The following is a 25,650-nucleotide window of genomic DNA, read 5'->3' as shown; positions in this document are numbered from 1 at the left end:
CATCACCCGTCTACTTATTAGATCCTCTCGGTGCGCCAATTCACTTCCACAGCCCGGCTTCGTACAGCCGAGCAATGAACGCGGGTTCTTTTGTGCCAGCGGCTGGATACGTCCCGCATTCGGGGCCGGGACGGGGGCTTACCCGGGCCGAGATCCCACGCACCATCTCGGCACCGAGCCGTCCAATGTTCCGATCTCGACCTGCCGGCACGTCTCAACAAAAAGTGGTCACCATGACAACCCTTCCTATCGAGCTGCCCGCTCCGCCTAGTTGAGCATGGACGCGGCCGTTCCAAGTGAGGCCCAGCGTGGATCGCGTACGGCGGTCCTTTCGAACCCGCCGTGGCTCGGATCCCCGCTGGTTCTCGCGGCACGCGAAGCCCGGCATGCACCGAGGGCCCGATTCGGCTAAAAGTCGCTCTAACCGCTAACCCGGTTACCGTCGATGCCTCACCTGCATGCTTACACGCATACGCTACCCCTTTCTTGCCCATACATCCAGCTGTTCCCATGCTCCTCGTACCTTTCCTTACACACCTCGGTACACTCATTCCGCTCACAGACTTGGTCACACACCTGACCACCGAACACCTTGGCACACATTCGTCGCTCGCACACCTCACCAACACACCTCTTCGCGCCCCTTCCTCGGTCACCTCCTCTGTGACCATCACAGGTGTGCTTTCACTCGCACACCCAACCACGTACCTCACGACCAACTCAAGTGTGCATTCCCACACACGCTCTACCATTCCAGGTGTGCATCCTTCCATTCCAGGTGTACATCCTCGCTCACCTGTTACAACCAACTCATGCTCCGTGTCACTCTCACTACTTTCACCTCCACTCTCGGTCGCGCACTCACCCTTACTCTCGACAGCGCACTCTTTCCTCATGCACCTGTCCGTTACACACCTCTCTCGCGCATCCTCTTGCGCACACTCTTTCGTTACTTCCTCCGTAACACTTACCACACCGCGCTTCCATGTACCCCCTCGCACACGCGCTACGACCGACTCACTCTCGACAGCACACTCACTGGTCGGCGCGCACTTTTTCCTCACACACCCCATGGTCGGACATTCTCGCACACCTCTTTTTTCGCACACCAGACCTGTCGCACACTTCACCAACGGCCTTTCACGAACACCCGGATCCAAACCAATCCCCAAGCCGACTGAAGCTCCCCTCACATCATATACATTGCCACTCACCTCCGTACCTCGTCGTCGCACCTCCTCTGCCACCTGCAAACTTTTTATTTGGTTAGTGAGAACCTCATCATGATTTGAACACAGACCTTGTACATATTCCATGACTTCCTCCTTTATCTCCCTCTTAGTTTCCCTCCGTCTCTTCTTAATTTCACTCACCCCCTCTTCCACCTCCTCTAATTTTTCCTTTACCTCCTTCATCTCCCGGTGCACCCCCTCTATCTCTTCCTCTAACGCCACCTTAACCGTTTCTATGTGCGTCCTCACCTCTCGGTCCTTCGTCTCCATTACTTCTGTCACCTCCTCCAACTTCTTCGTCAACCCCTCATGTACCATCTGACATTCCTTTTGTGTTGCTATTAATTCGTTTTTAATGTCCTTTTGTGTCGCTTTTAAACCCCCGATGATTGCAGTGTTCTTTTCCACTTGGTCCGCTAGTTCCCTTTGGCCGACTGTCAGCTGTTCTACTCCCTTCGTCAGACCCTCTATTCCCCCCTGTAACCTAGCCGTATTATTCCTCACCTCTTTCTCCATACGCTTCTCACCTCGCTTTACCTCCTCGCGTAGCCCCGAAACCTCCTCACCCACACCTCGTCGTATCCCCTCTTTCATCTCCTCCATCTCTTTTGTAGATGCCACCCTCATCTGTCCCAATTCATCCCTCTGAGCATCCAGTTTACTTTCTAACCCGATTTGCACCTCCTCTATCTGGTTCCCCATTCGTTTGATTTCCCGGGCAGATTGTTCCCCTATTTCCCGCAATTTGTCCTCCATCCTATTTTCTAACCCCATTAACCCATTTTTTACCCCCTCTAACTGATTCTCCTGGGCAGCCATTCTATTTTCCACCCCCGTTAACCCATTCTTTACCTCTTTTATCCCGTTGTCTAACCCCTCAAAATTATTGTCTAACTTCTCACCGGTACCCCTCGCTTCGTCCCTCATTGCTCCCAATTGCTCACCCTGAGCATCCATCCGGTTCCCCATTACCCCCATTTGATTTCCCAAGTCATTCCTCAGGTCTTCACTTTTCTGGACCATGAGCGCCTTTATTTGTTCCATAAATAGGCCCCAATCCATCTGCGGCGCTGCTACGGTCACGGGCGCGGCTAAATTTGGCGCCACAATAACCATGTGCGCGAGGCCGCCATTTTGTGCGTCTGATACTCCCTCAACCGCCTCCTCATTGCTCCCCTCCATTTGATCCTGGATTACTCCTAACCCCTCCTCTAGCTCACCCACCGGCATCCGATCGCCTTGACCAGCCATGGCGCGATTTCAAAATTCGGGTTTTCCTTTAAAACAAAATCAAATTTCGGTGACTTTATAATTTTGCCCAAATTTTTTTCTAGATGTTTTTAAAAAAAATTTGGTTCGGGCCTCGAATCCCACTCCTCGACACCAATTGTTACTGATCGCGGACAAGATGTTATATTGCCGAGCGAAGGCTCCGCGACCGAACAGTTGTTCCCCGACTCACCCGATTCACCCAGAACTTTGGCCGTATCGCACCGCAGCTGCCCAATCTGGAAAAGACTAAAACGACGAAATGCAAAGAGGAAAAGGAATAAGACGAGAAGACGGACAGAAGAGTAATTGGATTTATTATACACACAAGCAAAAAGAAAGCAGTCACGTTTATTTACAACACATAAGACGCAGGTGACACAGTGCAAATACTAGCTTATACAGACTTAATTAAATACCCAGGGACAAGACACACAGAACAAACTCACGTACACAAGAAGGGTGGAAAGGCAGGAGGTGGATGGCTGGAGGGAGAGGAAGGTCCAAGGGGGTCCTGCAGCACGATCGGCGCATTTAGCAGCCGCCGTTCCTTCGCGGCCCTGCTCAAAACCGCCGTCCAGGCCCCAAGCGGCTGTTGGGTGTTGTTGCTGCTGTGGCCGCCGCTTGCTTTGCCAGGACTCGTCTGACTCGTCTGGTCCAAACCCTCAACTCAACAACACTCTTGCACGTCTCCCTGTCCAACCACTCTTTCTCTCTTGGTCCAACCACTCTTTCTCTTTCTTGGTCCAACCACTCTTTCTCTCTCTTGGTCCACTCACTCCTCACCACCGACCACCCCACGCTTCTTGCGCGCGCGCCTTTATAGCGCCTCCGGCGATCAAGCCGCCGGCCTTCAGGACACGCCCATCGGTGTGCTCACCTCGGCCCTGGTTGGTCACGCGACCCTCTGGATCCGCCCTTGATGACGACGGGCGGGCACGCCCCTCTTCCCCGACCCGAGCACATGTTCAATGGTGGTTTTGGAGGGGATGTAATTGGCAATCGAGGCTTGGCAATGACGAAAGGGGATGTGAAAGGAAATGGAGATTTTGGGGATGGGAATGAAAGGGGATCTATTCTCTTTCACTGGTGCAATGGAGTACTTCAATTAATGGGAGACACAGCCTTACCCTAAAACACAGAATAAGATATAACTATCGAACAGGGGTATTCTATTATTGGCTGACGTGTATGCTTTTGGACTAATTATGGGATGCCCTTTTACCTTTACACAGCTCCGGAGGCAGGGGGCGCAGAATAAACAATAATAATAATAATAAAGCACACAATCAAAAAAATATACAGTCCTCATATCCGCAACAATATTATTAAGAGTTTCCAAAGAGGTTCCGCCATGTTTACTTGTTTATGTTTTTATGTGAATCCCAGGAGTCACGTGATTATGAAGAACCCAGGTTCAAATCTTGTGTACCATATGTGTTTATTATCTATGTCCTCCTGTCCTTGTAATTCATGTAAATGTACACTAATGTCTCCTAACCATCTGTACAGAAGGAAAGTGTCATTAATTAATGTATGGAGCACACAGCTGCATGCGGTTTGGAATTGGAGCTATTCGGGTCCCGCAGCCGACCTGGCATTTCACATGAGGTACACTTTAACGGGTCACAGCTTCTCTAGGTGTAAAAATTTCAGCAATATTTCCATACGTAATAAATAGATGAAGCAAATGCCCCTCGTGTCATGTCTGGAGGTTTTGATGGAACTCTGGGGAGGTGGGTCACTATGTACACATTGGTGACGTCATTACCTGAGAAATTGGGATTTATTTGTGGGGAGGTGTATTACGCTCGTGAGGCTTATTGCTGAATATTTCCTCAATAATGATGGTACACTCATGCTGATGGCTGCTAGTAACGATGAGAAGCTGTGACCGTTAAGGTGTACCTCATGTGAAATGCCAGGTCGGCTGTGGGACCCGAATAGCTCCTTTTATTTCTTTCCTGACACTTTTATTTTATTCTTCTTTTTAAAAGACCTTCTTTATCAACCTTCTCCCTCCTTCGAGGATTCTACATAATTTAAAGGGCGAGAACCTCGTGAGAGCTCTGAAAAATGTATAAAAAGAGGAAGAAGAGGAGCAGGATTTGCTGAAAAAAGGCAGAAACGAACGTAGAATGCATGTCCTGGGGTTTTTTTTGCAATGAGGAACTCGGCCTGCGAGTGCTCGTGGAGGAGTTGAGTGATCCCTGAAAGGGCTGCCTGTGGGAGGCGCCGACTGGAGGGGACTGGCGTGGAGGAGAACCTTTCGGTGCACATCGCGTCATGTGGTAAAAAGGGAGAGAGAGCAGAAGCGTTTGCTCCTCGCCGAGTATCGTCTTGGCCAACCTGAGGCAACGTGCTGCTTCATGTTGTTGCAGGAATTACTCTTGTCTGTTGGTTTGTGAGATTTGAGGACACCCAGAGAGTGAGATAAGGGGAGAGGTGCCATCCTTGTGGCCTGTGGCTGGGCTGAGGCCACTGGAACGTCATCTCAAATAGGAAGGACTGAATTCCGTCCCACCCTCTCCCTTTTTTCTTTCACCCATTATTTTTCTTTATACCCTGGTAAATATTATTTTGGTATTTTGCTTCCTCCTCCCACCACCCCGCAATCCCCCTCCCCCTTGGGTTCAGATAGGGATATCTGATGGGGTGTTTAATTGTCCTGTACGCATTGTTTTGACAGACAAATAATGTCTGTCATTATTTACTTATTCTTTGTCACCGCATGTCAACTCAGCCGGATTTCATATGGTTTATCTATTGCTTGGTTGTATACCCTGTGTTTTTGTTTATTCTGAGTAAAGGATTTGCATTCATTCCACTGTTTTGAATTTTCATTGAATTACTGGATTTGTGTACATTTGCATTCTGTATGTTGGTGAGTGGGGGCGTAAATTTGCGTCGGCATTCGGATGATAACTCCCCTTGGTCACATCTGACTGCATTTACAGTGCGACATACACACGACACAGGGAATGCATTGACCTCCCGAACACGTCCACTAGGACCTCTGGAGCAATAGACCGTGCCCCGAGCCCCTTTATCCAGAGGCCAGGTCGTAACAAGTGATGTCAGGAGTCGTGGCATTCTTGCCAAAATTGGTAAATGAGTGTTGAAATGGCGGATGCCCAAGTGGCAGCATGTGTAGACGGTAAAAAAAAAACCTGATTGGTGCATCGCCGATCGTAGGTCAGAGCTGAGGAAACGTGATTGGAATGCCAGAAAAATGAAAGGAGAAAGGAGGAAGGTGTTGATCTGGACAAGTCTGAAGTTCAATTTGAGGCTCTGCCAAAGAAGGCGATGGAATGCGCCCTTAATCCAATGGTGGATGGGCGTGGGTTTTTAGACAGTGCAGTGACATCCATGGAAATAGTAACTGAGGGTCCGCTGGAGGGGCTGATAATTTTTCTCCCAGTCTATTCGACCATCGTAGCCGGGAGCAGGCAGTGGCAATGGCTTGGTGTCACCCCTGCCGAGCAGTTGAATGGCAATGCTGGCAGCTCACTATGAGAAAATGGATTTTCAGAGAGCTGAATGAAATGAATGAGAAGATGGATGCTCTCAAGAAGAAGAAGGATGCTCACAATGAAAAGATGGATGCTCGGAGGGCTGAGGCTCAAAGCATGAAAGGACAGATGACTGGACTTAAGAAGGGAATAGAAGCTCGTTTCCAAGTACTGGAGAAGAGGTTGGAAGGGATCAAAACAGAGAAAACTCAGGAATGGATGTGTTTGAAGATTGGGATAGACATGGTTCTGTTTGAGGATCAGAGAGGAAAAGATCATGTATGTGTAATATGTGGAAGTGTGCAACCCACGGAGAGTGTCAATGAGCTGCTGACAGACTTTGGTGTGGCGCAACGAGAAGACTCTGACTTGAACATGGTCATTACTTGGCAGGGGGGCGGCAGACCTGACTGGGAGGAGTTAGCAGCTCTTACATCTGACTTGAGAATATACTTTGGGCAATGGGATAGTCTTGACTTGGGTGATGGAGTAATGTACCGGAACTGGGCGGTGGCTGCCACTAACAAGTATGTACAGTTAGTTATTGGTGGCGCTACAGCAGAGGAAGTCTGAAATCCTGGAGTGCTATCACAGACTGAAGGGAATGGGCCACTTTGGCATAAATAAAACGCTCAAGAAAAGCTGACAATTTTTATTGGATCCATTGCAAAATAGACGTAGAGGCCTGGTGTTGCAACTGTAATAAGTACTCTGCCGAGAAAGGAATCAGCCCCGTTGCAATTGTATCAAGTTGGTACACCTCTGGAGTGAGTGAACACCATGAGGTGGTGAAGAGGGTCGTCGCAAGTTTTCGTTTGAATTCAGTGTCGTCATCTACCAGTCGCAAGTTTTCGGATCGTTGGCAAGGTCCATGCTTCATGCGGAAGCAAGAAAGTGTCGTCATCTACCAGGTGCGGCAAGGACAGCGAGTTGTGCCATGTGCCCTGCTACAGAACAGGCTAAGGGAATATCATTGGGACTCGATCCCTGAGTGAGTCCAATTAGGCCAAAATAAACTGGGGAAGGGGGTGAAAATCCGTACACCAAATACTGGTACCCCACAAGAGCATGATCCGGAGGTTGGAATCAGGAGGAACAATTGGGCAGGACCATGTGGAAGGAGAAAGCGCAATATTCAGCGAGAAGCCTATCTTAGTGACTGCGACTTGACTTAGGAGGGTGCAGGGGGGATAGGTCTATTGGGAGGGCCTGTCGTTCTTATCCCTCCTCCCCTAGATTCAGCGGAAACTGTTTGCAAGATCCCTCGAGGCATCACTCTCCTCGTCTTCACCTCTCCATTGAGGCTCTTCTAGGTCTTTGTCCACCTTTTTCGTTTTTGCAGGGTAGGCAGAAACTCAGACATCCAACATGACCAAGAATCATTGGCCAGGTGCTGCATACGGCACCACCTGCGATGACAATACATGTCCTGGTGGACAAACACATATGGTGGAGGAAGAACCACCTTGAACATCAGCGTCAGCACCTGATTCAGTGTAATTGGCTTCTGAGAATCTGGGGACTTCATGTCGACATAGGTGAGAGGCCGGATGTCATGAGAGTTCTTGACAGCTTGTAATCCAACTGCTGTCCATGATACTGGAGGAGAATCGAAAGGGCATTTCTGGTGGAGGAATCGTCCTCTCACATGTTCCTGCCCATGTGACTGGCATGGTGGACATTCACATTGAAGACAACCCAGTCACAACTGTTCTTGAGCAACTTTTGCAAAATTTTCATGTTCATTTCAGCAAAGGCTGCATACATTTCACTCTTGCCTCCAATGAAATTGCTGCCCCTGTCCGATCGAAGCTGTCTGATGAGACCCTCCTGCAGATGAATCTGGTGGATTACTCGACATACTTTGTTGTGCCTTTTTGTGTACGGCTGTTCTGACATGAGTTTTACACATCCTGAGAGGAGGTGATGTGTGCTTTCTGTTTCTACCTTGCCGAACCTACACTTATCCGATTGACACGGTCTCGCCATTGTCGTAACGCCATTGGTACAGTGTCCTTGTTCTTGAGCACTTAACTCGCTCGCCATCCCAGTTGAGCTGACCTCTTCTCCGCCACCCCATTGAGCCTTTTTTTGACTATTCCTAGTCTGTCCAACTCTTTTTATACCTCTCTGCTCTTTCATCATTCTCCCAGTTGTTAATGTATATCTCGGGTATTTTCCGTGAGCAGCTTGCTCTTGCTCTCGCTTGCCAAGCCATCCGTTCCGCACCAATCGCTTTGCAAACCGCTTACTAACGAAACACACCCATGTTTAATTGTGTTAAACCTTCCAAAATGATCTTTAATGGTTACTATTCAGTAAGATAATCAATGATCGTTTTTGAAGCTTACAATACAAAACGGGTCTTGGTTTGATCCAGAATGCCCCGTTATTTTTTTCGCTTTTAAACGAAACCCGAATGTTTATAATGAAGTAGCCGATTCGACATGTGGCGAATCTGCGGATTGGAATCGATTAACTGTTCAGATATTTCTTGAGAATACGGACTTCACTCACACGGTGTTTGTCTGAATTTAATTTAATTGAATTGAACTGTGCTGTGCTGTGCTGTGCCATACTGTAGTGTGCAAGAACCAAGATTTGTCCATTATGGAGCACAGAACGAATCCCTCGGGATCGAGGAGCGGCTCTGATGGAGGAAACCTGCTCGGGCCTGGAGGATCTCCCGGGGATGAGGAGGAGTCTGTACCCGGTACGTACTGTTCGCTCCCGTGCGGGGTACGTGCTGTGCACTATTTACGTTAATAGTTGATGTGGGAATCACACCATATACGGATATCGGGTTCCATCTCCTCGCGCGAACATGGATGAGGCGCCAAATGACATCCTCTAAACACGTTTTCCTGCTCCATCTGGTTGTATATAAATTGTAATCAAACAGACTCCTCGTGACTTTCGGAACCACGTTTTACGTTTTGAACTCCGTGCTACGTAATAACGTCATGACGTTTACAAAATGTCCTTCCGGTGTAACATTTGTGTAATTACTAATCACCTCACAGTAAATAAATCCGTATTAGTAATTATGCGTCTGCCGGCTGTGTAAATATCTTATGTTATCAAATTGTTTTGTGAATATTCGAACAGATATGAGGTAATACGGAGATCGCCCACGATAGGCCGAATTTTAACAGATATAACGCAATGACGTAATGACGTATCGGTCAGATCCAGACGTCTCGCGCCGTGCAGCCGAATTTGCGACTAACCGGATCACGTGTCGTGTCAACAAATACAAGATCGTGTCGACGTCCTGATCTGATTTCCTCGTACAAGGTCGTGTCGATCTCCTGAGCCGGTTAAGCGATGTCGTTCATTGTAATCGGACCTCGAACGGAGATTCTGATTCCTGAGAGCAGATTCGTCAATGGGCTATTTTGACAGATTCTCTACATCTTCGGAATCTTTCATAATCTTTAATGCTGAGAGGGTTTTTATGTTTATTTACGAACTGTGCAAGAATTGTCATGAAACATGCTGATAATTTGTGGGTTATGACTATTGGGCGTCGGGGATGGGTTGTGTTCAGGGTTGAGGGAGATAATTATTAAATAAGCTAAGTTAAGGGTTTTTTTTATTTATTTATTTTTTTTAATTTTTTTTAGCTGAACTGTTTCCTTATAGTCTTATAAACAAGAATCATGCTATTAGAGGTCATATAAGTACCCCTAATTATTGTTATCTTTACACGCAATTTACAAGAAATATAATATTTTGCATGAAATTTGTTATAACTTTAAATTTGCATCATTCTTTTGGGCTGAAATTTGGACAGGATATTCAGAATATCACTTCCTTTAAAATGATGAAGGCTTTTGTTTATAGGAGTAGCCATTGTGGATTTATTGAAGGACAACCAAGTTTTATCTGGTAATTGGCATAATTGGCTAATTTTGTAAGTAAACATTTGCGTAAACGCAAAAGTAAACGGAGCGTAAGTAGTGAACATTTGACATAATTTCACAAAATCCTCATCAGGTAGTAGAGTAACACATGTATAATACATGTACCAAGTTTTGTGTGAAAAGAATGATAGGTGACATAGAAGATAGAAGTAGAAATGTGTTCTTTGTTTTTCCTTGTTTTTTATTGACGGTCTAATTTATGCAAATTATATGCATGTAATATGACAAAGAAGCGTTGAAACTGGTCTGAGTTAAAGCCAAGATTATATCTTTCAAGAAAAACTGAAAATTAGATATTAACTTGACTTTGTTTTTGTGTAAAGGCCTCTCCAAAGGTACCTATGTAGTTTTCTCAATTTTTCACCAGTACTACACCCTTAAAGAGGGAGGGGAGGTACGGTGGGAAGAGGGAGGGGGAGGGGTGAGTGGGAGTCTGGAGTGGGCAGGGCGGGCAGAGGGAGGGGAAGGAGTGGGGTGGGCGTCCCCAGGAGGGGTGGGAAAAGGGAGGGTAAGGTGTAGGAGGAGGCTGGGGAAGGGGTTAGAAGAGGGAGAAGGAGCATTGACTGGCAACAACGAGCACCTTTGCGAGTTCATAAATATTGACCAAGAGAAATGATTGCGTTCGTTTCCTTTACGTTGTGTAAACAAAAACTCATTTTTTCCACGTAGTTTCAAAAAAACATTTTTCAGGGGATTGAAAAGTACAAATTTTCTGGATATCTATTGAGATGATGATTTTCTTTAGAAATGCTCCATAAAGTTGAGTTTGAATGTGATATTTTCATTTCAGATTTTATTGTGAAAGTCAAGGTGGAGTGTGAGATCATTGATGATTACTCGACACTTTTCAAAGGTTTGAACAACTACATCAACAACAATGTTCATGTTATCGTTCAACTTGAATGATAATACTTTCCTTCCAGAATATAAACACTTTGCTCTGTTATATCTGGTACCTTTTTTGTTTCACACCATGCAAGTGTCCATTTTATCAGTACAGTATTTATCCAATTGATCATCCCAGCCATGTTTTCTTCTGTCATAAGTACAACAACAACAACAACAACATGCATTTTAAAGGCAATTTTCCCTGCTAGAGCGGGGGTTGTCATCAGTACGTATGATTTTAAACCACACTTCATGTATATATATATATATATATTTATACAGTGCATTCAGAAAGTATTCAGACCCCTTCACTTTTTTCACATTGTGTTATGTTGCAGCCTTTTGCTGAAATCGTTTATATTCATTTTTTCCCTCATCAATCTACACTCATTACCCCATAATGACAAAGAGAAAACAGGATTTTAAAAAGTTTTGCAAATTTATTTTAAAAAAACAAACTGAAATATCACATTTTAGTGGGGCGGCTTAGCCCAAATATTCAAAAGAATTGTGCATTTTGTGATACAAGCACCAAATTTGGCACAAATGTACATTAATATGTTGCGAACATTTTCAGATATTGGGCCACTTGAAATTCCGTAATTTTTTTTTTCAAATTTTTTCAAATTTCGTAATTTCAAATTTTTCGGGTGACACCGTCACAATTTCGGTCTTCGAGGCCGGCCGATAGGCAAAGTGTGACCGGAAGGGACGAGGTTCTCCTGACCACGTGGCCCTCGATCTGGGAAGCGAGAGGTGTTCCATTAGTGGACGCGCCCCTCACGCCCGACTTTTGGGCGGCCCCGGCAGGCCGTTTGTTTTGACGTTCCGTGACAGGCCCCGCACCCCCACCTCCGGGCCGACCGGAAGCTTGTGCTGAGTACATCATACCTGAACAACTCAGTGAGGCAGAACACAGCAGTGCACACCAGGGTGACCCCTTCAGTGCATAAACCAATTAACCTGTCCACTGCAGGGCATATAGAAATGAAGTTATTTTCTGCATATAATAATAATATAAGTTCAGTTCTATATAACAATTTCTGTTATCACCACTACCACTACAACTACCACTACTACAAGCTTCGTCTGGAATTTTGTGGACTAACAGACAAACAGACATACAGACAAGCTGGGATCAAAACATTACCTCCTTCCACCATTGAGTGTAGAGGTAAACATCATGGAAATTATATCATGCCCTAGATTTAATTCATGCTTACCCGTGTATTTGCTTCACTGGTTCACAAGGTCTTTTGCATACATGTAATTCAGACTCTCGTCTTCATTGCTGACCACACAATGTTCGCAACATATTAATGTACATTTGTGCCAAATTTGGTGCTTGTATCACAAAATGCACAATTCTTTTGAATATTTGGGCTAAGCCGCCCCACTATATCGGCCGGCCTCGAAGACCGAAATTGTGACGGTGTCACCCGAAAAATTTGAAATTACGAAATTTGAAAAAATTTGAAAAAAAAAATTACGGAATTTCAAGTGGCCCAATATCTGAAAATGTTCGCAACATATTAATGTACATTCGTGCCAAATTTGGTGCTTGTATCACAAAATGCACAACAGGTTTGCTATGCTGCTACACTATTTACATAAGTATTCATACCCTTTGCTATGACACTTGAAATTTAGCTCAGGTGCCTCCCATTTCTCTTGATCATCTTTGAGATGTTTCTACACCTTGATTGGAGTCCACCTGTGGTAAATTCGATTGATTGGACATGATTTGGAAAGGCACACACCTGTCTATATAAGGTCTCACAGCTGACGATGCATATCAGAGCAAAAACCAAGCCATGAGGTCGAAGGAACTGCCTGCAGAGCTCAGAGACAGGATTGTGTCGAGGCACAGATCTGGGGAAGCCTACAAAAAAAATCTCTGCTGCATTGAAGGTTCCCAAGAGCACAGTGGCCTCCATAATTCTTAAATGGAAGAAGTTTGGAACAACCAGGACTCTTCCTAGAGCTGGCTGCCCGGCCAAACTGAGCAATCGGGGGAGAAGGGCCTTGGTAAGAGAGGTGACCAAGAACCCGATGGTCACTCTGGCTGAGCTCCAGAGATCCTGTGTGGAGATGGGAGAAACTTCCAGAAGGACAACCATCACTGCAACACTCCACCGATCTGGGCTTTATGGCAGACTGGCCAGACGGAAGCCTCTCCTCAGTGAAAGACACATGAAAGCCCACAGAATCTTGTTTCTCACAGTCTGAGAGTCCTTTAGGTGCTTTTATTTAGGTGCTCCAAGGTGCTTTTAGGTGCACCAAGCAGGCTTTCATGTGTCTTTCACTGAGGAGAGGCTTCCGTCTTGCCACTCTGCCATAAAGCCCAGATCGGTGGAGTGTTGCAGTGATGGTTGTCCTTCTGGAAGTTTCTCCCATCTACACACAGGATCTCTGGAGCTCAGCCAGAGTGACCATCGGATTCTTGGGCACCTCTATTATCAAGGCCCTTCTCCCCCGATTGCTCAGTTTGGCCGTGCGGCCAGATCTTGGAAGAGTCCTGGTTGTTCCAAACTTCTTCCATTTAAGAATTATGGAGGCCACTGTGCTTTTGGGAACCTTCAATGCAGCAGAAATATTTTTGTAGGCTTTCCCAGATCTGCCTCGAAATAATCTTGTCTCTGAGCTCGGCAGGCAGTTCCTTCGACCTCATGGCTTGGATTTTTGCTCTGATATGCATTGTCAGCTATGAGACCTTATATAGACAGGTGTGTGCCTTTCCAAATCATGTCCAATCAATTGAATTTACCACAGGTGGACTCCAATCAAGATGTAGAAGCATCTCAAAGATGATGAGAAATGGGACGCAACTGAGTTAAATTTCAAGTGTCATAGCAAAGGGTATGAATACTTATGTAAATGTGATATTTCAGTCTTTTATTTTTAATAAATTTGCAAAACTTTCTAAAATCCTGTTTTCTCTTTGTTATTATGGGGTAATGAGAGTAGATTGATGAGGGAAAAAATGAATTTAAACGATTTCAGCATAAGGCTGCAGCATAACAAAATTGGGAAAAAAGTGAAGGGGTCTGAATACTTTCTGAATGCTCTGTGTGTGTGTGTGTATATATATATATATATATATATATATATATATATATATATATATATATATATATATATTGTTACGGACACGGCTTAAGATGTTATGATGGGCCGAGCGGAATGGCCGCCGTGTTCGCACAGTTTACCCGATTCTTCCCCAACTCACCCGATTCCACCCGACGTTGACCAAGTCGCGCTATGCTAAATCAATGAAGGAAAGGACACAATGGCTGGGATAAATGAAACGACACAAGGGGTACAGTTCTCAAGACCTCCGGAGGAGGATATTATTGGTGGTGGAGAAAAGGGGTAGATTACAAGGTATGAGGTAAAGCACAGAAGAGATAGGCACTTAGACACAATCTTATCTATCCCAGACAGACCACAGACAAACGGAACAAGACTGACTTACACAGGGATTGATGGCAGGGAAGGACAGGCAGTCGATAGCACAAGGTGCACCTTGGCTCAGGGGCAGAATCAAACACGGTCCGGTCCAGAGATGCGGGGAGGGATTGCAGCGCTCGGAGGTGGCGTCCTTCTCTCTCCAAGCTGAGGGCGCATCTGACGTCACCTCCCTCTTCCTGCGCATGCTCAGCGGGGAGTGACACGCCCTCGGCTCGTTGGCTCCGCCCCAGATGGATCGGTCCGCCGCTTCTATTGGGTGCGGGGGGTTACCGGGCTCCGCCCTTGACGAGGAGCTGACAGCGAGCCCCTACTTGGTAACCCCGTCGAGCACATGCTCGATGGCGGCTCGTTGGAAAGGCATGGTGCCCTCCCAACACCCCCCACCAACCAAGCCGGAGTGAGGACGCACACTCCCCGCGCCGCCGCCGCTGTTGTTGTTGTTGTTGTTGAACCGTGAGGAAGAGCTGCGGGGAGGTATTGGGAGGTCCTAAACTTCCTAACGGTGCCATACAATCACATTCTGGTGCAACGAAGAGTCAGAATTAATGGAAACGAGTCCTTAACTGACATAGACTAAGAATAACTAGCAAGATGTCCTATAGTTGTCTACGTGAGATGCGGTGGACCTGGATGCGACATTTAATGGGGGAAATAGGGGGAGGTCGGGTCTACAGAGTGTTGTTTACAGAAAATGGGACTAGGGAATGGGGGATTGGGATAGTTGGGAAGTATGGAGGAAATAGGGGAATATTTACAAGCGGATATGGATGGATGCCAATCTCATATCCGCAACAATATATATATATATATATATATATATATATATATATATATATATATATATATATATATATATACAGTGGAACCTTGACTTACGAGTTTAATTCGTTCCGTGACCGAGCTCGTAACTCAAATTGCTCGTATCTCAAATCAAATTTCCCATTGAAATGCTATTAATCCGTTCCAGCCCGCCAAAAACCACACCAATTTTAAAAAATATATACAGTATATATAAAAATATCTCGCGCTTTATATTTCACCTGTATGCAGCATACAAGTTGGCAGGATGGCCTGGACTGGAGGTACGCACACTTGACTCTAAAGTCTAAACTGTCCAGCCTGGGTTTGAATCCCGACCCAGCTATAACCTGTCATGGGTGAATCACAGGCAGGGTGATTCATCAATGTGTGTACCGCTAAACTGGGCGCCCCGTTTGCGTCCCATTAGTTGTTGGATGTTAAGGATCTCACCGTGTTTTCCACAAAGAGAAGGCGAGCTATCGCCGGCACTCTGAACAAGTTGTGGCCTGGCATGGCATGAACATGAAAACATGAACATGAACATGAAATATTCGACATGAACATGAAATTTTCCGAAATAACCAAAATGCGAAAACAAAAACGCAGCGCTATACGACAGAGATACGTACTGTACTTGAACGGCAAGATAACCACGTGACCGGGTGGCGAAAGCTCGTAACTCGGATCTCGCCTCGCATCTCAAAGCAATAAACCGCCCGAGCGACGGCTCGTATCTCGAAAAACTCGTAAGTTGGGGCACTCGTAAGTCAAGGTTCCACTGTATATATATATATATATATATATATATATATATATATATATATATATATATATATATATATATATATATCTATATATATATATATATATATATATATATATATATATTTTGTGTATATATTGTTACGGCCCGCGGATAAGATGTTATGTTTGCCGAGCGGATGGCCCCGCGGTCGTACAGTTACCCCGACTAACCCGATTCCCGAACGTTGGCCGGATCGCGCCACAGATATTCAATCGGGAAAAGACTAAGGCGACACGGATGTGAAGAAGAAGCAGACAAAAAGGTTGGAAATACGAATCGAATTTATTTACTATGTACAGGCTCAAAATAACCAAGGAAGAAGGAAAGATAAGAAAATAATTTACAGAAGATTTTAGACACAGTGCAACCTAGCTTATACAAACTTAATTAAATACCCAGGACAGAACAAACTAAGACGACTCACACGGGGAATGATGATAGGAATGGCGGAGGTGGATGGCTTGGAGGGGGGAGGCCGGTCCATGGATACCGCAGCTCGATCGGCGCGTTTGGCAGCCGCCGTTCCTTTTCGGTCCTGCTCAAAACGTCCGTCCAGGCCCCAAGCTGCTGTGGCTGCAGTTTCGGTGGCTCAAGCTGCTGTTGATGCAGCCGCGGTGGCTCAAGCTGCTGTTGATGCAGCCGCGGTGGCTCAAGCTGCTCTCTTCAGGGATCCCTTACTCAACTCTCTTCTCGGTGATCTCTTTGCCGCCACTCTTGTCATGGACCTCCTTACGCAACTCCTGACCACTCTTGCGCGCGCGCTTTTATAACGCCTCCGGCGATCAAGCCGCCGGCCTTCAGGACACGCCCATCGGTGTGCTCACCTCGGCCCTGGTTGGTCGCGCGACCCTCTGGCTCCGCCCTTGATGACGATGGGCGGGCACGCCTTTCTTCCCCAACCTTGCCTCGTGGCCAATGGTGGTTGAAGAAAACCGCCCAAAATGCAGTTGGCCATTGAAATGAAATGAAAGGGGATCTACTCTTATTTCACTTGGTGCAATGGAGTATTTAAATTAATGGGAGACACAGCCTTACCCTAACACACATAATAAGGATATAAGCTACTGAACAAGGGTATTATAGTGTCCTTCAATGTATGCTTTATGGAATTAACTACCGGAACGCCCTTTGACCTTTATACAACACTGGAGGCAGGAGGGTCCAGACTTGAGCAATAATTCACAACAATTTACTACAATACAACACAATAAAAAAATACAATCCTCATATCCGCAACAATATATTTTGTGTATATATATATGTTGTATACATCGTCAAAGCTCATGGAAGAGCTTGTACTGGTAAACTGACCGAATCAGGACACGACAGGCCAAAAGGAGAGAGAGAGAGAGAGAGAGAGAGAAAGAGAAAGAGAAAGAGAAAGAGAAAGAGAAAGAGAAGGAGAGAGAGAGAGAGAGAGAAAGAGAAAACGCCAACAGTACAGCTGAAGGCCGGCCAAGATAGAGGGGGGAGGGGCGGACAAACAATGGGTATGGGGAGCAGGAGAGGATGCATGAGGTGGACAAGATGGATACAGAAGGAAACTCTCAGGAGGGAAAACTGGAAATTTTGACGGAGGGGAGGTATTTGTGTGCGGTTGGGGGATTAACAAGCATAGAAAAATCATGATTTTGGATTGGGGATGATCTGAGATGGTGGTGAACAACTGTTTTGAAGATCTGAATGGCAGAATGAGATTGACGAGGATGTGGACATTGGTCGCACAGGCAGGAAAGAAGAGGATCGAATGAGTGCATGTGAGCAGTGATCCTTGATTTAGGTAGATTTACCAGAAGGGGGTTGATGGTGGACTGTGTGGGACAAACCACGGAAAGAGCAGAGGATGCAAGACCAGAAATGAGGCGGTAGAAGACAGAGAAACCACCAACCTGTCTGTGATAGCAAAGTGATAAGTCCATACATTCAGCTTCATCGCAGGAGATTAGAATAATCTTAGAGCCCTTGGTTTCCACGGCGTTAGGCTGAGCAAGATGTGAGGCAGGAGAGCCAGCCCAGAGGGCAGAGCACTACTCCATTGATCCACTAATGAAAGTCTTGTAGGTGGATAGGAGTTCATAAGTGCCAAGGAAAGACTTTGTACGACAGAGGATGCCCAGTCAGCGGCTTGCTTTGGAGGCCAACTTTGAAATGTTTGCCCAAGAAAGATCATGGCTGACAGCAGACCCAACAGTTTGAATGACTGAACTTCCTCAAGACGATTGTTAAGAAAGTAGATGGAAGGGTTTGCCAGACAGTCCCTTCAGAAAGAGATAGCAAGAGTGTGAGATTTGTCAAGATTCAATGACTTATTCTAAGTGTTTGTCTCGTATGTGGTATTTTGTTCAAGTCTGAAGAGTGGGAGGAGGCTGCTTGCCTGTCTGTCAGAAGGATGAGTGATGACAGCAGAGAGTGGAGTAATCAGCAAAGAGTTAGAGGATTTTCCAGAGTTGGAGAGATCATCGATGAAGATTAGGAATAGGATGGGCTGAGAACATTGCATTTGGGGTACTCCAACATTGGCAGGGAGAGGAGAAGAAAGGGTTCCATTGAGAGCCACACTTTTGCTATGAGAGTGGCAAACGTCTTTTGGTTGTTTGCTACGAGAGTCTTAATGGGTGTCCTTTGGGTCTTTGGTGTTGTCTGGGCCTGTTAGGGTTTTTTCGGTTTTTAAGGGTCTTCAAGGGTCCTCGGGTCCTCGGATGCTTTTGGTCTTTGGTGTCTTTTGGGTCTTTAAGGGTTTTCCAGGGTCCTCAGGGACTTTTGGGCCTTTTGGGGTATTTTGGTCTTTGGGGTCTTTGCGGTTTTTAGGTATTTTGGGTCTTCAGAGTTATTAAGGGTCTTTGGGGTCTTTTAAGTCCTCAGGGTCTTTTGGGGCTTTTGGGCCTTCAAGGGTCTTCAGGGTCTTTTGGGTCCTCATGGTCTTTTGGGTCTTTAATGCTCTTTTGGATTCTCAGGGTCCTTGGGATCCTTGGGGTCTTTTGGGTCTTCGGGGCCGCTATATCAATTGGTCATGTAACGTGTGGTAAAGTTTCAATTTCCTCTATTGAATGGTTTTTGATGTACACTCTTAACAAAATGTTAAATAACATTTAAATATTAAATAACAATTGAAATTCAATGGCATGTATGGAAACTTTTCTTTTTGTTAGGGCTGGGGTTTGGGGTTATGTAATTACCTCTGCCACCAAAGGTGGGCAGAAGTTATGTTTACACCCCTGTCTGTTTGTCTGTCTGTCTGTGGACAAGATATCTCAAAAAGTTGTGGACAGATTCAGACGAAACTTGGTGGACTGGTTGGGTGTGTCACCAGGACTAATTGATTCAATTTTGGTGAAGACCTGAATACGGATCTGCCTGATACGAGAATTTGAAATTTTTTTTAATGAAATGGAAAACCAAATACTGCATTGGAGTCAACAGAAGGAACCAGAAGGAGTAAAGATGGAGTCATCAGGAGGAACCTGGACAGGACTCAGGTTTCAGCTGCTACTCCACAACCCTCAAACCCATCCAAGCACAGCCAAGTGAGCCTTCCAGAAAAGAATTCTGCAAGAATTCACTTCTCCCAATACAGGTAGATAAAAAAGAGATAAATAAAGAAGAAGCAAGAATTAGAATAAATAAAGAGAAACATAAAAAAGTAGAATGAAATGTGAAAGGAACAAAGATGTTGGGAAGAACCCAGATAGATAGATTTCAGCAGTTCTTCCTCAGGCAAAAACACAGCAACAGTTACAATCTACCAGAGGCCCATCAGCAGGGAAGCAAAGTCCACACAGCATCAGGATATGGTACAATCATAATGAAACAGAAAACCAAATACTGCATTGGAGTCATCAGAAGGAACCAGAACCAGAAGAAATAAAGAGCAACGATTGAGTCAACAGGAGGAACCTGGATAGGATTCGGGTTTCTGCCGCAACTCCACAACCCTCAAACCCATGTGATTCTTCACTATTGGGTAATCGGGCCAAAAACGATATATCGCATGATATTTCAAAAGGTTGTGGACGGATTATGACAAAACCAGATGGATGAGTTGGTTTGGCGACAAGAACAAGCGATTCGATTTTATTTCAGGTCCAAATCCAGATCTGGCCTATCACTGGTATACAAAACGTAAACTGTTCAGCCTGGCAAAGGTACGCTCTCCAGCGAATGCCTTTCTAGTTGAATCGGCGATTTTGAAACAAATAATATCAGTGTGAAGGGGATTGATAGGAGTAGAGGAAGTGGTCGAATATTACTGTACAACAAAAAATTAACTAATTGGAGTATACACAAGGAGCAAAATTCATGATTTTATGCAAAATTTGAAGATTAAACAAGAAAAAGAGCAATCAGAGATTGCAAACCCTCACCAGGATGTATTTTCAGTGGTTTTTAAGGCTTTTGTGTTGAAACAAATATGGCGGCCGAACCATGTGGCCAATGACGTCATCATTTTTTTTTCTAAACTAATTTATTCCTAGATTATGCTCAAGAAATTTCATCTTGATCGGATGAAGTTTTGTACTTGTCGAATTATGACTTCATAATGGAGGAACCTATGACATCATCATTAACATATGTTATTCCTCATGGAGAGTTCTTTACAATGTCATGTCAATTTTTTATATTCAGCGCTTTTGGAGATATAGAAAAGTTTTTCAGGTTTTTCCAAGATTGCGCCCATACCACGTGACATATGACATCATAATTATCATCAAAAAAATTCTACAGGTGGAGGTGCACCTATGGTGAGAATTTCCTGTCAATCGGACCAATGGTTGCAGAGAAAATCATATTTATTCTGTGCGGACAGAAAGACAGACAGACAGACAAACAGACCCAAATACAATACCCTCTCCTCTGGCGAGGGTAATAAGCTACCAAATCATCGAAATATGGTTAGAATAATTGTTCACAACATGAAGTATCCCAAAAATGTATGTTTTAATATTAATTTGATTTCAGATCATTGCAGTTTGGATAGGTAAATTTTAGTGTTTGGGTTATGGAGTTCATTTTGCATTTTAATTTAATTATGTAATTTTTAGTATTGAAGGAGAGGAGGGGTGAGGAGAGAGAAAAGGGAATGGGAAGGGTGAGGAGAGAGAATGGGGACAGGGGGTGGGGTAGGGATGGGAATTTTATATTTTCATAGGTATATGGAAATGATATTTTAACATTTTTATCAATATAATTATTTTTAATTTTTAACATTTTATAACATTTAACATAATTATAAAATTTAACATTTTATCAATTTAACATAGAAATTAACATTTCTATCAATATAATGAAAATGGAATGCCCAAAAGGTTAAAAATAAAAAGAGACTGCTTACGTAATTGCTGAAATAAAAAGTACCCCTGTCGACCCCGTTGATTAATTATCTTCATTGCAATCAATGAAGTTACACTTTCTGCACATTCCGTAATTTTTTCTTCATTCAATATAATCATTCGAACAGTAGACAAAGTTAAGTTTTAATGCTTTTCTTGAATAAATACACTTTGTTATAAGAATCGGTAATTTCCTAAAATTTCCAGATTCGACATTTATTTAGTCCACTAGATGCAATCCTCAAATCCAAAATAATATTTTGATTTATATACTTTAATTATTCTGTGAGAGTATATAGTGTTTTCAAGACTCGGCCCTTTTTTGAGTAGGGCAGATCAAAAGACCACTGAGAGGTGATGTTTGGCTGACCAAGGAAGGATAAAGCCTTCCATGCATGTAAGCCGTTATTTCTCTTCAAAAGCATGTTTATATTTATCCATACACCGTTTTCATTCATGCATTTTATTAATGCAGTTATGGAGCACACACACTCACACACATACACAAATACACACTGATATTTGATATGAGATTTTATTGTATTCATTTACATAATACATCAGCACAAAGAAAATTGCTATTTTTGCCACTTTACAATACACTTTCAGCACAGGAAGCGGACTCTTCATACCAAGGACTCGGACTCAGACTGCAGGACTCGGACTCGGATAGCTTGAACTATAGATAGAATAACTCGGTCTCGGACCAGGTGGACTCGACGACAGCAATGCTTCCCAGCCCGTCTGTCTCCGATTGCATCTCAAACACTGACATATTCAGCAAGCAAATATTATCTGCAAAGTCTAAATCTCCAAGATTGTTCTTTGACTAGTGAATCCCTTTGACTAGTGAATCTCCAAGAAGCTTACATGCTTCTGTTTATTTGAAAACAAAATCTATAACTACAGTATTCCAAATAGCAGAGGGACAAGATACAACCTTGTCTCACACCAGTGGAAACAGCGAAGAGGTCTGACAAAGCAAAAGAGGAGGTAAGATGAGCAGAAGGTAAGTAGAGTAGAGAGTAGAAAGGGTTTCACAAAAGTTGATAAAAATGTTATCCAAACATTATACACCACATCTTGTCGTATTCTATTGTTTGTCTTTGTTTGAACCGATCAGTGGGTTTTGTGTTACAAATGTGTAAAGAGTAAATATAGTTCAAAGGTTATGTGAACTACTCGTTTTGGCAAGCATTGACCAATTGATCAGATCATTGGGTTTACTTTTTCAAACATGTTTCAAGTAAGTATTTATCGGAGTTTGAAAAGCAAACACTTCTTGAACATGTATTGTGGTGACGAGTTTGTTTAGAAATGTCCCTCAAAATTGGGTTTGAGTGCAATGTTTTCTTTTCAGATTTTATTGTGCCTGTGAAGGTGGAATCCGAGTTTTTGGACCAGTCTTCCACGCTCGACAAAGGTTTGAATGACATCAATCTTCATGTTATAGTTCTACTTCGTAATTCTCTGCTATAAAATGTTTATTAGCCCCCTACCCAGTTGGGATGAAGGGTTTGCTTTCAGTCTGTCTGTCTGTCCATCTGTCTGTCCCAGCTATGGTTTTCTGCTCTTTTTTTTTTTCTAAACCCTTTAACATATTCAACTGAAACTTGGTACATGGCTTTATTATGATAAGTTACAGAAGTTTGAGTTCTGGGGTTTTTTGCCAATTTTTCATGGTGTTATGCCCTTTTTGCTTGGAACAAGAACATTCATCTGGACCGGTAGGGGACATCTATTGCAAAGCAAATCTCCTTGTTTGTTTTGCTAACTGAGGTTTCTCATCGATATTTACCAAACGACAGTCATAAATTCTTTACAAGATAAGGTTGGCTGACGTATTGGTCCAGTGCGATGTTCATGCCAATTGGTTTTGTGATTCGATGTGGAATTAGTTGTTTATTATACAGTACACAGTACATTGTCATGGGGCCCGCAAGGCTAACCTCTGCTCAAGCAGGGAAAATGTCCTTAAAATCCCTGTTGTGTTGTATTATACAGTACACACTTGTTTTACACGTGTTTATGATCCTGAAAACATGGGAGTTACGTTTAGAGTCATGTACTGGAGTGGTTTACCGGAGTCACCCACTCGCTCGTCATAAAACCAGAGCATTCACTACCCCTTGTTTTCTGCACATTACTTTATTTGGTGGATACTGGACTTGTTAACACCATAATGTCTGCCCAGTGAGGCAGCACTCTCGCCTCAACCAAGGTTATCCAAACCCTCCACTCTCTGTGATAAAGACGTTACTTTCCGTAATATTTCTGCACTTGGTTCCCCACGAGCAACAGTTTTGTCTTGGGAGCCATGGCTATAAATCACTAGCGGCAATAATAACCGAAAATAAAGGAATTTATTATGATTCCACAGAGCGTAGTGTTGACGGTAAGATAGGCCCATTTAATTGCAGTATTGTACGTACCGTGTGTCTAAACCAGGAGATATTTATTGTCCATACTATTCTTACCACATTCCTGTTGTGGATTTTCACCCCCCCCCCCCCTCCCACCTCACAATATAATGATAAATGATGAGATAAGCAATATATTTGAATGAGAGGAATGAAATATTGTTATGTCAGGGGGGTAGAGGAATATCTAGACAAGAGCCAGATAGATCTGAATAGGTATCTTGGTTCGACTGTCGCGATAGGGAATCTACCTGTAATTTCTGTATCTAGCCCGGATGTCGGTAATAAGTCGTATTTGTGTCCCCGCCGCGAGGGGGGCGTGGCATGCTAATAGTACAGGGATTATGGATAACATTCCTTTGTTTGTCGTTCCCCCTGTCGCCAAACCTGTGTCCCGTATGGCAACGCATTCTCATATAGAAAATTAGATAGGTCCCTTAGTGCACACATTAATTAGTTCCCCTCCCTTACAACAATGACCTTGGAAGAAAACAGGCAGGAAGCCAGATCGGGACACTGCCGCATGGGCCGCAGCCAGCCACATCACCAGCCAGCCTGGCACGAGCCTCGTGGCAGGCTACAGCCACGCCCAGGAGGACTGTGATTGGTCTGTGGAAGGGACAGAGGGACAGGAGGACTGCCCCGTGATTGGAGGGAAGGGAAGGACTTGTGATTGTCCACGAGGATGGCATGACATGGAGGGCGGGAAGCACGCGGCCAATGAGAGGACACCAGCGCGGTAAGAAGATTCTGGAAGACGAGGGTCACTGCGCTGGTTGGAGAGAGGAAGGACTGACGTCACAGGGCAAGTGATAAAATTGCTGGCTCACCGGAAGTTTGTCTCTTCCATTTCCCTCTCTGTGCTTTCCTGGGGTTATTTGTACTCGCTCCCCTCGTGCTTGAAGCTCGCTCTCTGCTCTGCGCTGGACTCTTGCCTGGGTTGATTCGCGCTTTTCCCTGCGTTCTTGACTGGTGGTCGTTGGTTCGTCATTTTCGTGGTGTTTGGAGCGGTGCTCGGTGCTTGGAGCGAGGCTCGGTGCTGTGAGGGAAAGGGACCTCATGTGTGGCCAATGAGGCGCTTGGAGTGGGGCATGCCACTCAGCGGGTCGCTGGGGGCCTGGCGGAGCGCGCGAGCGAGGTGGACTGAGGGGGCCGCGTTGCATGACGGACGCACAACGACAGACGGAGATAAGCTCGCACCTCATTTCACAATACACGACGAGACATTTCTTTTATTCATTCATTCCTGTGTCTTGTATTTGAAGTCGGTGTGTGGGATCCCGATCTAGGAACATTATTTATTTATCATCGCGTTTCCTTGTTCTCGGGTTCCGAAATAAACCTGTTATTTTTGTACATTTTACTCCGGATTCCCGTTTGAGTTAATTCCCTCTACAGGTACGCGCTTGTGCTTCTTCCCCTTCATTCTTCCTCCCGTGCTTTTATAGCCGAATCTGTATTTGATCGTCGCCTCCATTAAAGCCGTTCGGTCCTCCGCGGTCCTACGGTGTTAACCGAAGGGATTGCGTGACAATGCAATGAAAATTTAAAGGCTGAGTTCCCTTGAACAAAAGAGGTGCGAAAAGTATTTTCTCACCTTTTTGCCCAACGCGCTCTTGTGAAATCTCATGACAGTGACCATAATCCAGGGGTGGACGAAGAGAATACATCTTATTATAGAGTGGGTGTGAGGCGTGGTATCACCTGCAGAAGAACGAGGAGTAAAAAGTGATGATGAAAAGTGGCCCCTTGTGCAACAAGGCTGTGGCAAATGTTTGAGACTGATTTTCAGAAAAGACTCGTAGTGAGGCGAAGATGATAATCTCAGGGCACTAATTAAGAGTTCACACAACAAATTTTACAAGGCAATGGAATGCACCCAGCTGTTCCACATCAGTGAGAACAACAAATTGTCATTTCATCATGCACTTCCTCTATTTTCAGACCCACCCTGCCCTTTCATATTGATGGTTTTTTTCCCCCATTAACCCCCGCCTTT

General features: G+C 44.7%; 1 protein-coding gene across 4 annotated transcripts in view; it reads left to right on the top strand.

The window, feature by feature from the left end:
- The window catches only part of LOC137428111 (uncharacterized), a 218,517-nt gene that overhangs the window by 82,681 nt on the left and 110,186 nt on the right, over window positions 1-25,650 (top strand). For 2 of the 4 annotated variants that reach the window (XM_078778043.1, XM_078778044.1), the window contains exons 5-7: window positions 8,598-8,726; window positions 10,730-10,792; window positions 22,592-22,654. In XM_078778043.1, coding sequence (XP_078634169.1) covers window positions 8,598-8,726; window positions 10,730-10,792; window positions 22,592-22,654 — 255 coding nt within the window. Of the gene's footprint in view, window positions 1-8,465; window positions 8,727-10,729; window positions 10,793-22,591; window positions 22,655-25,650 lie in introns of those variants that run through there. The other 2 variants (XR_013623482.1, XM_078778045.1) reach the window with 2 other exon arrangements.

This window comes from Myxine glutinosa, chromosome 5 (genome assembly GCF_964187855.1).
Source record: "Myxine glutinosa chromosome 5, kmMyxGlut1.1, whole genome shotgun sequence".
NCBI classification, from domain to species: Eukaryota; Metazoa; Chordata; class Myxini; order Myxiniformes; family Myxinidae; genus Myxine; species Myxine glutinosa.
The sequence above is the reverse complement of the archived record's forward strand: the minus strand, read 5'-3'. Positions and strand labels throughout refer to the sequence as shown.